The sequence below is a fragment of the Strix aluco genome, chromosome 5 (genome assembly GCF_031877795.1).
Source record: "Strix aluco isolate bStrAlu1 chromosome 5, bStrAlu1.hap1, whole genome shotgun sequence".
In the NCBI taxonomy this organism is placed as follows: domain Eukaryota; kingdom Metazoa; phylum Chordata; class Aves; order Strigiformes; family Strigidae; genus Strix; species Strix aluco.
The window spans coordinates 8,557,438-8,571,835 of NC_133935.1; the positions used below are offsets into that span (position 1 = coordinate 8,557,438).

Sequence of the window (14,398 nt, forward strand, 5' to 3'; positions counted from 1 at the left end):
ACTTTTGTGGAAGGGGCTGAAGGGGTGGGGTGGAGACTGCTGTCCTGCACTTTGCTTCTCTTCTGTCCCAGGTAAATCCAGTCAAAACAGCAGCAGTGCAGATTCCCCTCAGCACCCTGCCCTGCCCATGTATGCCTTCAATCCTGACCTGGCAGAAACTGCTTGGAGAGCAAGGAGATGGTAATTTGGTCTCCATGTCCATTCTGTCCTTGGCACTCCTTCTGAGGCAGCAAACAAGACAGCAGCTAGCAAGAGAGATTTTTATGATCTTTGCACATTTTTTCTGAGAATGGATCTGACAGCCCATTAGTTTCAGTTGCAGTCACCAGCACCACCTCCTACCAGTTATTACCTTATGTAAGGGGACTCTGTCAATGGCACTTCTTTCAGCAAAGTTATTCCCCACAGTGTTCAACAGTATAAAGATTGTTGGCAGCAAAAAGCAGACTGAAAGACTGAATTGCAGAGGGAATCTGTCTGTTGGGTGTCAAAATAACAGTCTAGATATTAGACTAGATATTAGGAAGTATTTCTTTACAAAAGGGGTTGTTAGGCGTTGGAATGGGCTGCCCAGGGAGGTGGTGGAGTCCCCATCCCTGGAGGTGTTTAAGAGTCGGGTTGACATAGCACCAAGGGATATGGTGTAGTTGAGAACTGTCAGTGCTAGGTTAACGGTTGGACTGGATGATCTTCAAGGTCCTTTCCAACCTAGATGATTCTGTGAATTCTGTGAGTCCTGTGGGGCTAGCTAAGTTGCAGCTACCCGCACTGTTCGCAAGGCCTTCTGCTTGCTATCTTTGGCTAGCTCAGAAACTTTCCCCTTCCCCCTTTCTTGGAGGCTGAAGCTGCAGTGGCACAAGTTTTGGACTGTTCTTAAAGAATTGTTCAGCACATGTCTTTCCACTGACCGCATGGGACCTGTGTGCAAGATACCGACAAGCTATGGTTTCTCACAGCATTTAATGTCGTTTGGACTCTTGTCTAATCACTGCTTTTCAGGCCTCAGATAAACTGAAGACTTATTCTCAAAGGTCACATTTCCCTCTGTGAAGAGTTTCAGAGAAATTTTGAATCACAGCCTCATCCTAGTGGGAATGAGGCCTTTCTCGGTAATCAGTTGTGAAACTCACTCCCACCAAAGATCAGACAAAAATCTTGGCTTAGTATATGTTTAGGACAGCGCACAATGCCAACTTTTCTGTAAGTGTTTCTTTCTTGGGGCTGCAGAAGTTGAGTGGTACATTCAAGCTCATCAGAGCTGTTTTCAACAGAGCTGCTAAGAGACTCAGACCACCAATATGATTTAAAAAAAAAAAAAAAAAGAAAAAATACTAGCTTGTTGAGGTTTACTGTGTTCTTCCCTGAACAAATCCCTTCTCTTCCATCTAGAAATCTTGTCTTGTAGGTATTTAAAAATTCTGCTTACTTCTGTGGAAAGGAGGAATTCTCAGCTGTTTGCCCCCAAACAGTCAGATCAGCTCTCTTACATACAATATGTAGATCTCTGAGATGTGCTAGATCACAGATGCCTCAGTGATTGTAGTTTCAGCACACTTTGAAGTCATCAGACAAGCTATGGACAAGTATGTCATCTGTGCTCAACTTGCACAGTAAGTTGAATGCATCCCAGACACATCAGATTGCTGTTATGGTAGAGTGTGCACAGCTTTTGCATCTAGAACTTCTTGGACAGAAAGAAAGAACCCTGACTTTGTCAGATAAAGTAGTATGATCCGGTTGGTGGCTCATAACTCGGATTTATCTTATAATATGCCTCATCTACTTGATCTTCTACCTTTGCCCTTGAAGAGACAGAGAACAGCTATTTGTGTGCTGGATACCACCCAACCAGCTGCATCTGCTGCTGCCCCTACTGCAGTCCCACCCTGTTGCTAGCAGTGGCTAGTAGGAGCCTGTGGGGCAAGGCAACTCAGCCCATTGGCTATGGACTTTCCTAAATCCTGACTATGTCTCTTGTGGCTGCCTAGGCTGGGGTAAAGAAGAGTTATCTCAATTGTTGGACATACTAGTGCATTTGCCAGTGAGGAGCTGAGGCACCTAGGTTCTGGTCTCCAGGTCAGAATCACATTCAGCTATATATGCAACAAGTCCATGCATTCCCAGACTATAAAGTGAAGATTAGCCTTCCTACTTGATGAAGTGCTGGGAAGATTAATTTCCTTTAAGTCAATAGTCACTATTATTCCTTTGCATCTTTGAGGGATTGAATGTACTGGACAGAGTAAAGCAGACCTTCCTCTGCTCACCTTGGGTGCTCACCCCAGAACTGGATGTGCTTTGACACAAGGTTTTCTTTAGAGAAAGAAACTCTGAAGAGAAAGGAAGAGTCCTTTTCCCAAAGCAGCAATGTGGTTTCCAGTCCTGATGGCCTAGGTGTTGTGAGGCGCTCATAGGAATCTAGGCATAGAGGCTGTAGCATTTTTAGATGTTAAGATAAAAGCAGTAGCTCTTTTGGCCATTAGAGACCCCATGATGTGCAGTATGATTTAGTCCTGGTGCAATCCTGGGAGGGTTAACGGCATCCAGTAGTGATTTACTTCAATGTCCAGTTGACATTTAGAAGTTAATTTGGCTATGGCAGATAACAGTGTTCTTCCTCAATTTTCTGCTTTGTGTCCCTTCAGGAGATATAATCATCTCCATAGCAAGAAAAGCTAACAGGTTGGAGTTCAACTCCTGAGTGGTTCTTTGGTCTTGTATTCATGTACATCATTGCCATTTTCAGTTTACATGAATAAACCAAGTTGCAAATAACTCAAGAGCAGATATATGTGTGCTAAACAATCTCTGGAATGGGGGCTGTAACTTCCATGAGAGGGTGGGAACCAGCAGCTGTAAGTAAGTAAATGAGCTGTAACTGTAAGGTCAGCAGTATCTGTCTGAAGTGCTACAGCCCCATTCTCCTGCAAACGTGGGCTGGAGCCCTCGGCAAGCTGCTACTGTCATGCCCTGGAGTTGCTGAAATTCCCTGTATGTATGTTTATGGGCTGAGATTTTCAGAGGTGACAGAAGGAGATGGGTGCACAGCTCTTGTTGACTGACCACCCTAAGACATGTCTGACAGTCCTAGTCCATAATGTGGGACAAGCTTTAGAATAAAAGGTGCAGTATAAATGTCAGGGAGTTCCAACATGACCCCATTGCTTCACTGTGACAGGGCTTCCAGAAACCTGATTGTACATAATGTTAGTTGAATGGCAACAACTGCTTAATTCAAACAGTATTGCCATAATTTTGCCTACTGCCAAATATTTTAATGTTGATTAATTAGATGTTAACTAGCTGTGAAATTCTAGTCTGGTCTTTTGACAGGAGACTTGCCAAATTGTGGACGTATCTACAGTGGCTTCTTAGGGCTAGTGAAACTTTTCTAATTAAGTGGAACTAGCACCTTTCTTCTTTGCCTCATATTGACTGCACTTATTTTTAAATTTGTCATTAAGAATTTAGGGGAATGTAACCTTAACTTTACTATTGAGACCCTGAAAATGTTTGTCTGGTTCTGCAGTGAGAGCCTCCACTATGTTTATGTTGCAGTGGTCCAACCAAGTTTCTGTAGCCTTGACCCTTTGTTTTTTGACTTAGTGGGACAATTTCTTTGGGAAAGTGCAATTGGGTCCATCCATTGTGTTTATCACCACCCCCAAGGGAAATAGCTGAACAATACTGTGAAGGACTCCTAGTCTGGTTCCTCTTTGGAGAAGGGAAGGAATTAATCTTTATTCAGACAGCTGGAGTATGGGTCAAATAAACAATACAGTTAGTTGCATTGACATGTAAATTAGTATTACAGTAACTCAATAGAAACCTAAACCAGAATAGAGTAACATTGCAACTCTTTAATACATGTACATTTGTGGTGCAGAGTAGCTGCATAACTATAGTGAGGAAAACTTGATAGGAAGGACTTCAGCATGACCATAATAATTCACTTGGCAACCTGTATTATGATGTCTGTAATGCCTGTGCCTTGCCTTGTTCCTATTAATACCTGTGCTACCAGGTTAAAGCTAGCCTGGATTTCCCCACATATGCTACTCCAGTGTAGACAAACCATTGGAGCATAACACTGCATTGCAGTTGTTTAGGTGGTCAGGACAATTTAAAAGCTTCCAATCTTCCTGCAGCTGTTGTTTCCAAGTCTTGTGCAAAAGCTATTACTCAGTGGTGCAAATGTGAATGATGTAAAGTGATTTTTAAAAAAGTTTTGAATCCAAATTGTTTTACCGATGAATTTTAACAAGTGTGCCCAAATCTGTTTTCAGCTCAGTGAGGAGGCAGGAAACTATGGGGGCAAAAAGGGATAAATTGTTAAGAGAAGTCAGGAAGCTATTCAGCTGGATACATTGTTTTGGAAAGCTATCTTCTGAGGAGAAGCAAACATGAGAATAAAATATTGCCAGCTTTGTACAACTATCTCCTCATAAATCAGAGGATGCTCTTGAATATATAGTATCCAGGAGATGACAAATTAAGGAAAACACAAAGGTATGAGTGCGCAGCTGGTGTAAACTGGTATGAATGTATTATGCATGTAGGGCTGAGCATATACACAAGGGTTGAAGATCTGTCACCACTTTAGAAGGAGGAATTCTACTTAAAAGGGGGAGTCATAGAGAAGAAGACAAGCCATTCTGACAAATGAACTTTCTTTCATCCATAATCTGTGGTGAAGATGGTAAAACTTTTAAGGATTTTTGTAGAAACAACACAGTCATTTTGAAGAGTGATTTGTGATCATGTATTTAAATACTGTGCTGTTATGCCCTCATTGTGAGCAGAGTGAAGGCTGTATGTCCATCCCTAATGCTGCCAGTGTTGATGCAAACATTGGAGCATTCTGTCATCTTGCCTGGACTGCATCTTTGTCCCGCTAGAATTATGTGAATGCTACAACTGTTAGTTTAAGAGATACCCCAGGAGATGCATTGCCCACTGTACTTCATGAAAAACCTATCCTAAATCTGTCTTTCACTCACTTCTGACTTTGTACTTAAAAAAAAAAAAAAAATTTATTGGTTTGTTTGCTTGGACCTTCTGTGGCATCATTTATCTAATGCAGATGATAGTTTTTCTCTAGGTGGAAATACGTGTGCACAATGGTGCAGTGGCAGCAATGCCCCAGTTGCGCTAAGTGGGAAATGGAACTGAATTTTCTGAAATAAATGCAGAGATGGTTCATTTTATTTCCTTTACCACCTCCTCCTTCACACACCTGAAGTGGCAAGTTAACAGCCATGGAATTAGATTGAATGGAAAAACTGCACGTGATTCCATGGCTGCTTTTCTTGCTGGTGTTTTTGGCATCACTACTGGCAAAATGAATTGTTCTGTGACAATAACTCTGTGCGACGGGATCTGCTGGTGAGTGTTGTGGTGCAGAGATGGCCAAGCCCGATTGTCCAGGGCCAAAAATTTTAACTTGAAAGGAATGACAACAAAGCGTGGCTTCTAGCAGGTTACCAGTTACTGCTGTAGTTACTCAAACCCTAGAAGCAGCAGCCTTTCTGCTTTTCCTATTGCTGCCCATCCTCTCAACACATGTTCTTTGTCTGAACACACACAAGTGCTTCTGGATCAGGTCAGGGAGCTGATCCCACTGAGAACTAGCTGAGCACTTAGTTCCTCAGTGAGTTTTGTAATACAGCTACAGAAACATTTGTGTCAGTACAGGAGGAATGGGGAGGCACAAACTGCTCCAGGACAGTGAGACTGTTCTCTTGCTGTCAGGACCAGCCTGGTGTTATCAAACTACAACTTTGAGGTGCACTTTCCCCAAGAGGCTCAAGCCAACCTGAGTATGTGTTACTATCAAAATAGGCAGTCTTGGTGCCCACAACTTTTGTGTGCGTTCTCACCTCTTCGAGCCCCTGCAGCTTTGTGGAGATCCAAGTGAGCTTTCTTGTGTGACTGAAAACTAACTCACCAAAACCACAACAAAATTTATTTTGGCTGGGATAGCTTTCTCATCTGGCTAACCACAGAGTTGTACCATTGCTAATGGTGGCACAAAGGCAGCAGCAAGCTTGTGTGGCTACAGATGGGGAGAAGGCTGGACTGACACTTTCTAGATTGACTTAAACCTCTTGTGAAATTGCTACTTAAGAGAAATAAGCTAACAGTATTATCTCATGGCAGAGACACGTATTTTGTATGGCAAAGAAAAGGGGAATTAATTATTGAGATAGTCCAGTTCCAAGGCTAGCATTGCTTGTCCTAAGCGCTGCTCTAGATCTCAAAATAAAAAAATTCCTGACATCTGCTAAGAAAACTATGCTAGGATGGCATCTAATGCACACTGTATACACTGTAGCAGGAATACACTTTTCTTCAGTTTCCTGTTTCCCTCAGCTCAGCAGGAAGAATAGAACAGTCTGAAGTAGCGAATGGGAACTGATCATGACTTTTCTGCTGATGTAAGTTAACACCTCCACTTGTGAAGTACAGAGAAGCTCTTACCCTTTCAGTTTTGAAAGGGTGGAGGCTGGGCTGGGCATTCCCACACACCCGTTGCCTTTTCTTTCCATAAGTGTGATTTGAAGGACCCCTGGTGGAAGCTTCAGACAACCAGGATTTTTAGGAGTTGGGTCCCAACATGAGGCTTCAGTTGGCCAACCTTGGTCCACCCGCATTTGAAAACTGTGGCTTCTAATGGAGATGGGTTTGTATTCAGGTGGAACTGGGCTGGATCCATCAGCAGCCTACATTCCTTATGTTGCATCCTGTCTGACATAGTACCTGAGCCTAATGTGTGTGTACTCACATGTTCCTTCACTCTGTCTCTTTCCCCTTACCTGCATATCCAGGTAAAAAAAGCTTTATTACAGTTGCTGTACCCTTATTTTTCCTCCTTAGTGAGGCAGCCCAGTCTAGCCTTGCTCTGTCTCTACGGTGCCCTCCTGTCTGCTCTCCGCATGCTCTGTGCGTAGCTCCATGCTGTTCTGACACTGTTCAGTTATGGTAAATATCAGCTAAGGCAAGGGGCTGTATCATGCGTTTTTAATGTTAAGAGGATATTCCACCAGATTTCCCCAGTGTGTATGCAAATCCCCACCACCATCTTCTAAAGCAGGAACTCGATTTTAGTGCATACTCTTCAGATTTTCCCTGCTTGCTTGATGCACATTGATCTGCTTAAGGAGCTTTGGACTCTCCAATACTTTACAATCTTGGCTACGCAAGGAAATAGTGAAAAAACCACCACAACCATATACTGATAACCACCTATTTTTCTTGCCTTTTTTTTTTTTTTGGCAGGCTGATTTGAACACCAATATTGAAGATGAATCCAGATCTTTCTATGGCGTTTCCAGCCAATATGAGAGCCCAGAAAACATGGTCATTACCTGTTCCACCAAAGTGTGTTCCTTTGGAAAGCAGGTGGTGGAGAAAGTGGAGGTATGGAGCAGACACCTGGGTGCAAGGTTCTCTCTAGCTGCTGTTTTGTCACTTCAAGTATTTGCATCCTGCGTATATCTCAAGCCAAAATATACGCCATGCTTGTTGTCAGGGAAATGAATGCCATAGATTATTACTTCTGAGACATGCAGGTGTAAGATTGCTCCAGCCTGAAACATGGCCTTGTCGCAGGACTTCATTGAAGGTCTGGTAGTGTTTGCTAATTTTTCTTTAAATCTCAATTTCTGAAGACAGGTGAATATGTAAGACTCTCAGCTCTGGTGAGTCTCTGGGTTTTTTTGGGGAGCAAAGAAAAACTAGGAAACCTGGACCCTTGTTTTATAGTCCAGAAAGGTGAAAACAAATAGGCAACACCTCACTCTCATCAGTGGTTTTAAACAGAACATTTATAGACTATAGCCATTAATTAATAGACTGGAATAATTTACAGACTTACAGTTTTATGAGGCATATCTTAGTGCTTGTACACTTACAGCTCCAGCAACAGTGGAGTTGCATAATTATGAGTATATCTGGCATTGAAGAAATTCTTTCTGATGCCACATTCAGCTGCTAAGAGAGCTGTTCTGACACACTTCCTGCTGCTCTCTTGCTCAAGGAGCCTTTAGATGCAGGAGGAGCGGTTACATACAGAACACCAGGTGTTCTTGTGTCAGCAGTCAGCTCAAGCTACATCATTCCCCAAGATCCGTCTCCAGCCATATGACAGACATGCCTGAAGTCTGGTTATGTGTTTGCATGATGTGATGAAACAGGCCAAAGAAAGGTGTTGTGGTGCACAGGAAAGGAGAGCAAGCTCTTGGGGTGAAAGGAGGTAATGGGCATTTAAGGGTCTGCTGTGAAATGATAGAATGCAGCCTCTGCTTCTGTTCAAAGGAAGATAGAATATACAGCAGCTAAAATGTGAATATGAACAAAAAAATCCCTTTGTGTAACATTGGCCAGACTCTCTCCTAAGGGGGAGCAGAGATACTATGTTCTCTCTCACAGGTACCAGAAGGTTTTAGTCCTTTCCAGCTGTGAAGCATCCCAAGCATACGATTATCATCATTACGAGGAGTTTCCTGGTCTTGCCAAAGAAGTAGCTTTTAACTTTTTCGTTTTATTCACACCTAATATTTTTTCAGTAGAGATGCAGACCATAATAGAGCTGACAATTGGTCTGCTCCTCTTAGTTACCTTTCACAGCTCCTTGGCAGTTTGCTGCTCGTAAGCTGGAACTCACTGTTTTAAAGAAAAAAGAAATAAAACCAGAGAAATTGGAGGGCTCAAGGAGACTGACCTTGTTGCGAAGTACTGTAGAGGAATGATTAATCAGCTCATTACTGTTAGTAAAATGACTTGAAAATGCCATTGTAATTTTTCAGTTCTGAATGGCTTCATGTGATTAATGCTACTAACGTGACATCATTAACCCCATGTGCCACTTTTATGTTTTGCATTGCAGACAGAGTATGCACGCTATGAAAATGGACACTATTCCTATCGCATTCACCGTTCCCCTCTCTGCGAATACATGATAAACTTCATTCATAAACTCAAGCACCTTCCTGAGAAGTATATGATGAACAGTGTGCTGGAGAACTTTACTATCTTACAGGTGGGACTTTCAACTGTTTTCATTGGAGCTTGGAAACATGTAAGCCCCATGCAGGAGTTCACTGTTGTGAGTCAAAGCAGATTTCCTTTTACATCTCAGCATCTAATTGAACTTAGAATCTCTCACGTATATTGCACCTCAAGACCATTTACAGAGCTCTAGAGCTAGTAACTCATGCAGAGAAGCAGTAGAAGAATTTGAGAGACCTGAGTAAGAGAAAGAAAAAAAGAAAGATAAAGGGAGAACTCACGAGGCAGAGAGATAAAGGAACGAGAAGGATGCAAAAGTCAGTGAGGGAAATGCTCATTCCACTATTGGGCAAACGTTGAGGTCCTTTCTGTGCCCTGGGCCTTTTTGGAAGGTAAAAAAAATCAAGAGCACTGTTAAGTGACTATATAATTTTGTCATGAGAAGAGTTCTTCATCGACAAGGTGGGGGGGGGGAAAGTTGTTTTCCTAGGACCATCCTGAACGTGGAAAGAATATGGAGGCACATAAAGGAAGGGGCATGTTGGAAGAGGCTCTGTGACACCTTCACGAATCACTGCAACCTCTAGGTAGGGCAGTACTACAATGCTACAGCAACTAGGTTTGCATTAGTGTCTATGTTATACCAGGAGCCTTTCCAGCCTCAAATTTGGGAAGAGGGCAAAGACAGCTTAAAAGGTGGATTTTCCTAATGGACTGAGTTCTGTGCTCGCCTCTACAAGGCGTGTCACAGATCTTTGCCCAGAGAACCTGAGGTTGGGTAAGTAGAAGAGATGCCAGTGGCTGTATGAAAGAATGGAAATCAGGTCATCTTCATTCCATTCTCTGGAGATCTTGTGGGACTTCAGGAAACTCATTTCACAGTTTTGTGGCTCAGGTACCTGAGCTATAAAACACAAAGTTAATAATATACCTCACAGGGCTTTAGGAGGCTTTACTCTTTCATGTTTGTACTAAGATCTTTAGCATCTGAAAGAAGAGAGAAGTATAAATGTTAAGAGTCTTTTCAGATGAGCAAAAGCATGAAGGGGGCAGGAACAGAGAGATGGAAGGCCTGCGTGCTGTAATCCATACTGAGAAACACTGTAACTGCCTTCTGCATGTTTCATTACTCAGTCAGGCCAGCGCTTGCTATAGATTTTATGAACAAAGTTGTTATATAGTTATACTTCCTCTGGGGCTTTTTGTTTAGAGTAATCTCATGTCCTTCCCTTACCTCCTGTCACAGAGAGGCATGTCTCACGTGGGTGCTGGCACATCCTTTTATATATTGCCTTTCAGTCCTGCTTCCTGAGCAGCAGGCTGAGCATTTTCCACTCTCCACTCCCCACTGGAGACCTGAAAAACAGTCGTGCTTAATGTAAGGTGTGCTGCTAGTCTTCAGTCCCCACCACCAATTTCCGAAGCAAGCTTAATTACATTTTTTCTAGACCCTTTCATGATCTTAGATACTCCTAATCTCACTAGGATGATTTATCTTGCTTTGCACATTGCTCTGGATCTAGCCCTCCAAGATTTCAGAGCCCATTTTTCAGAAAAGGCTCTGGTGCCTTACCACACCTGGATGCGTGTAACTTGCAATGGCCTGCAGAAGAAAGGAGAAGGGTTAGTTCAGCTGCAAACCCAATCATGAAGTAAGAAAAGAAAACACAGTAGACCAAAATCAAGCTGCTAAAATTAATAAGCAAGTTTGAAAACAGCTGTTTTCTTTCTGTTTTCACAACAACAGTTAGGCTTTGGTACAGTTCAAGTCTCCAGCTGCGATGTTTTTCTTCTGCAGTTGAGTTGGTGCTACTGCTGATAAAAAGGTATCTCCTCCATCAGGAGAGAACTGCTTGAAGCTTTAGCTATGGCACAAACTCAGATGACAAGAATGTGCAAAGTTGTGCAGTGACAGAGAGAGGGAAACAGAGCTAGGAGCTCTGGGTGCAACATTTTGCTTGTCCCTGCCATGTAGTGTAGGCAGTGCATGCTTCTGAAACTAGGACAACACTGTTCCATCACTGTGCTGGTGACACTTAGTCACACTGCAGACAAGCTAAGGTTCCTCTGATGGACCACAGAAAAATGAATGGAAAAAAAGGAGCTTCCATAAGAACGCATGAGTGTAGCAGCCATCTTTCTCCTGACATCTACAGCATGTGGAATGGGCGGTGTAATGGAGTCAAACCTGTAAGTCTCCTGTAAAATGAGTTATACTCTAGAATTCTCATGGTCTGTGTCTACCACTGAGCAAGAGCAAATGGAGGGAAAGAACTGTTCATGGCTGTGATATATCAACACATATGTGAGCAGGAGTGGATGTGCCACAAGGGTGGCCTCTTTATACCCAACAGAGCAAAAAGGTTTTCTGTGAAACACCTTCTCTCTGCTGAAATCCACAACACCATGGGGTGGGGAGTAGAGGACCTAGTGGACCTGCTTCCACTTATGTGGTCACTGCTTGGTCACAGCTATCCTTTCTCCACAGTGAACTCTGCTCACCTCCCTGTCTCTTCACTGCATTGTAGTGATGCTGTGAAAGTGCTTTGCTTGGGTGTGTGGGCACACAGACTGGGGGTTGTGGTGGCCGAGCTGTATATCGTTCCTGTGCTTCTCTGTTCTTTGCCTATTACTCATGTTTTGGTCTGTGTTAAATGTGTTGGAATATGTAAGCAGAGAAACAGCAGTTGCCATCTCAGCTTCTTCTCCTTTTCTGTCTAGGTTGTGACAAACAGGGACACACAGGAGACCTTGCTGTGCATAGCATATGTTTTTGAAGTGTCAACTAGTGACCACGGTGCCCAGCATCACATCTACCGGCTGGTGAAGGACTAGAGACTCTCTGCCCTGAATTGTCCATGGGATGCATGTCTAAGAAAAAAGCCTGTGCTTGAACAACCCCTGCCCCCTCATACCAAACTGAAGAATAAACTGCAGATATTGTGTATTTTCAGAAAAGCACCTCTGAGCTGTTTTGTGATTGACAGGGTCAAATAAGTTTGTATCTCCAGGTTTGTCAAAGAAACAGGGAAATAACTGCTTAAGGGTTTCACCACAAACATCATCCTCTGGAATGTATTTCCCACAGAGTACACACAGGGTGTGATCATACACATAAAAGGAGTCAGGTAGGGCAATGGCAGCAGCTTCCACAACCACATATGAACAGGTTGGAGATGGTCATGCTACATCTGGTCTGAGTGTGTGCACTCCTATACATTCATTTGTAGGTCAACACATGCACAGACATGCTTACCATATATTTATATAGATGTCAGTTAGACATGTGTGGGCACGTGCATGTGTACAGAGATTGCACATATAGCACACACATCTGCCTGTCTAGCTGTCCACCTCAGCAGGTGTGCAGTCAGAGGCTCCTTCAGCCTTCCTCCTATTAGAGGCTGGATAGTGTTTTCCTCTCTTTTGCGTGCGATAGAGACCAACCTTTTGCTTTTTAAATGAAGTTATGCTTAGAAAATTGGGTATGTTAAATCATGTCTTGTGCAGCAGATTTCCTCCATGTATCAGGTCTGCTGACTTGACTGACTAAAATAATGCTTGCTGCTTTTGCTTCCATTCTCTCTGCACAGTTAGCACTTCTTGGGGAGCTAGACTCTCCTCTTTTCTTGAGCACCAGTAAAATAATTGTTTACTGGGATCAAATTGTTCCACCTGTTAGTTGCAGTCAGTGAAGTGCACAAATATTGCTAAGAATGCCATTTGGCCAGTAAATTGCAGGAAGAGGATGGGCGAGAATAGTGAAAAGAGGTTAGCTTTCCATGTTTCCAAGACAATCAAACACAGTCTCTCTGTTTTACTTGTAAACTGAGGTTGTTTACTCGAGAGTCACTGAGAGGCAATAATCTTGGTTCCCACAATGCTGCTGATGTGGGGGAGGATCCAGCCATTCATGTTACTCTGGGAGAAGAGGTGGGTCGCATGATGCTCTCTGGCAGCCACTGAACAGGCCATCTGTTGTGTGGCTAGGGACAGTCCCATGGCACGGATTTGGATAGATGGTGTTACATCTCTCTCCTCTTTCCATAATGCATCACAACACCTTAGGAAACACCTCAGGAAACACCTCTCACGCTTATTTCAGACATTTCCATCCTTGCATTTTTGGCACAGAGAAGAGTGCTCATGGGTACCTGAGGAATCTGAGATGCAGTCAGAAATCATGGGTTTATTAGAATGCCAGAAGGTAAGGGCTTCAGCCACACACAGATGAAATCTGACTTCTTTCAAGAACTCATGAGCTTGTTGGTACTCCTACAGCTTTCAGTCTGATGATTAAAGGGCTCTGTGGATTCCATGAAGATACTGTACAATTCTCCACAGCGCCTGTAGAGGCCTGCAGACTTAGATATCTCCTCCAGCTTCTTAACCATCTTCCTGTCCTTCAAAATATTTCATTTCTGCATTTGAAGTTGTAAGTTGTACTCATTTAAATTGTACTCCAGGAGTCTTCTCACAGATTGATGATTTTGACTCCTGCACATTTAAAGCTCAACTCCCTTCAAAGTTTCAATCTTTCACTCCCAGAGAATGTTCTTCCCATGTTTTATGGACTCAGATTAATCCTTTGAGTACTTGAAGATCTAAGTCTCCACTGGGCTTTTTCACAAGTATTGTTGAATATTCCCCATCCTCTCATTGAAATTAATGAAAGATTCTCAGTCACCTTCCAGTGTACCATCAGCATCACTTCCATTTGGTATATTAGATTGGGGGGGGAGGAAAAGAGGGAAGATTCCCTTACTGGAACACATTCTTTTAAAAACATGATCTATTTTACTCAATTATCTCCCCCAACCTCTTCATTTTTCTCAGAGAAAGCACTGGCATCTTTCACATCAGTTCTCAGTTCTTTCACTTCCCAGGGGTTCTCAGGCTCCTTAGCTTTTCCCCACAAGATGTTTTGGGCAGTCTGCTGCTTTAGATGCTTCTTTCAACATTCTAATTTTTCACTAGCTCTTCCACTTGACTGTGTTCATGAATTTCCTTGTGTGTGTCATTAGCTGTGCTTTCTCTTACCCAGCTTTAAACAAATCCTGGTAAACACTGAACTTAGCTAGATAATAGTAGCTTCAACCACTCTGTGCAATACTTCTGAGGAAGAGCCTTCTGATGCCTTGGAATCATCATGGTTTTATTTTGAAGAGTATTGACAGTAATTGTTCTTTGCTAGCTCATAAGTGTAGAGAAACACGCAGTGTTTTCCTCAGTTACTTAAATCTTTAGTATTCCTCTGGCTCATTGCTGGCTGGAAGTATGGAGTTTCTTTCTGTGAACTGTTTTCCAAAGCCTGTGTGAAACTTACTCAAGCCTATAATGCTGCCTCTAGAATTGTAATACTTAGTTTATGACCTTAGGATTCAATACA

At 42.8% G+C, this 14,398-nt stretch overlaps 1 protein-coding gene across 1 annotated transcript in view; it reads left to right on the forward strand.

The window, feature by feature from the left end:
* Positions 1–11,970, forward strand: part of TEAD4 (TEA domain transcription factor 4) — a 45,916-nt gene extending 33,946 nt beyond the window's left edge. Inside the window, exons 9-11 of the mRNA XM_074825797.1 lie at positions 7,279–7,419; positions 8,888–9,040; positions 11,731–11,970. Coding sequence (XP_074681898.1) covers positions 7,279–7,419; positions 8,888–9,040; positions 11,731–11,844 — 408 coding nt within the window. The 3' untranslated portion in view covers positions 11,845–11,970. The remainder of the gene's footprint in view (positions 1–7,278; positions 7,420–8,887; positions 9,041–11,730) is intronic.
* Positions 11,971–14,398: the final 2,428 nt, after the last annotated feature.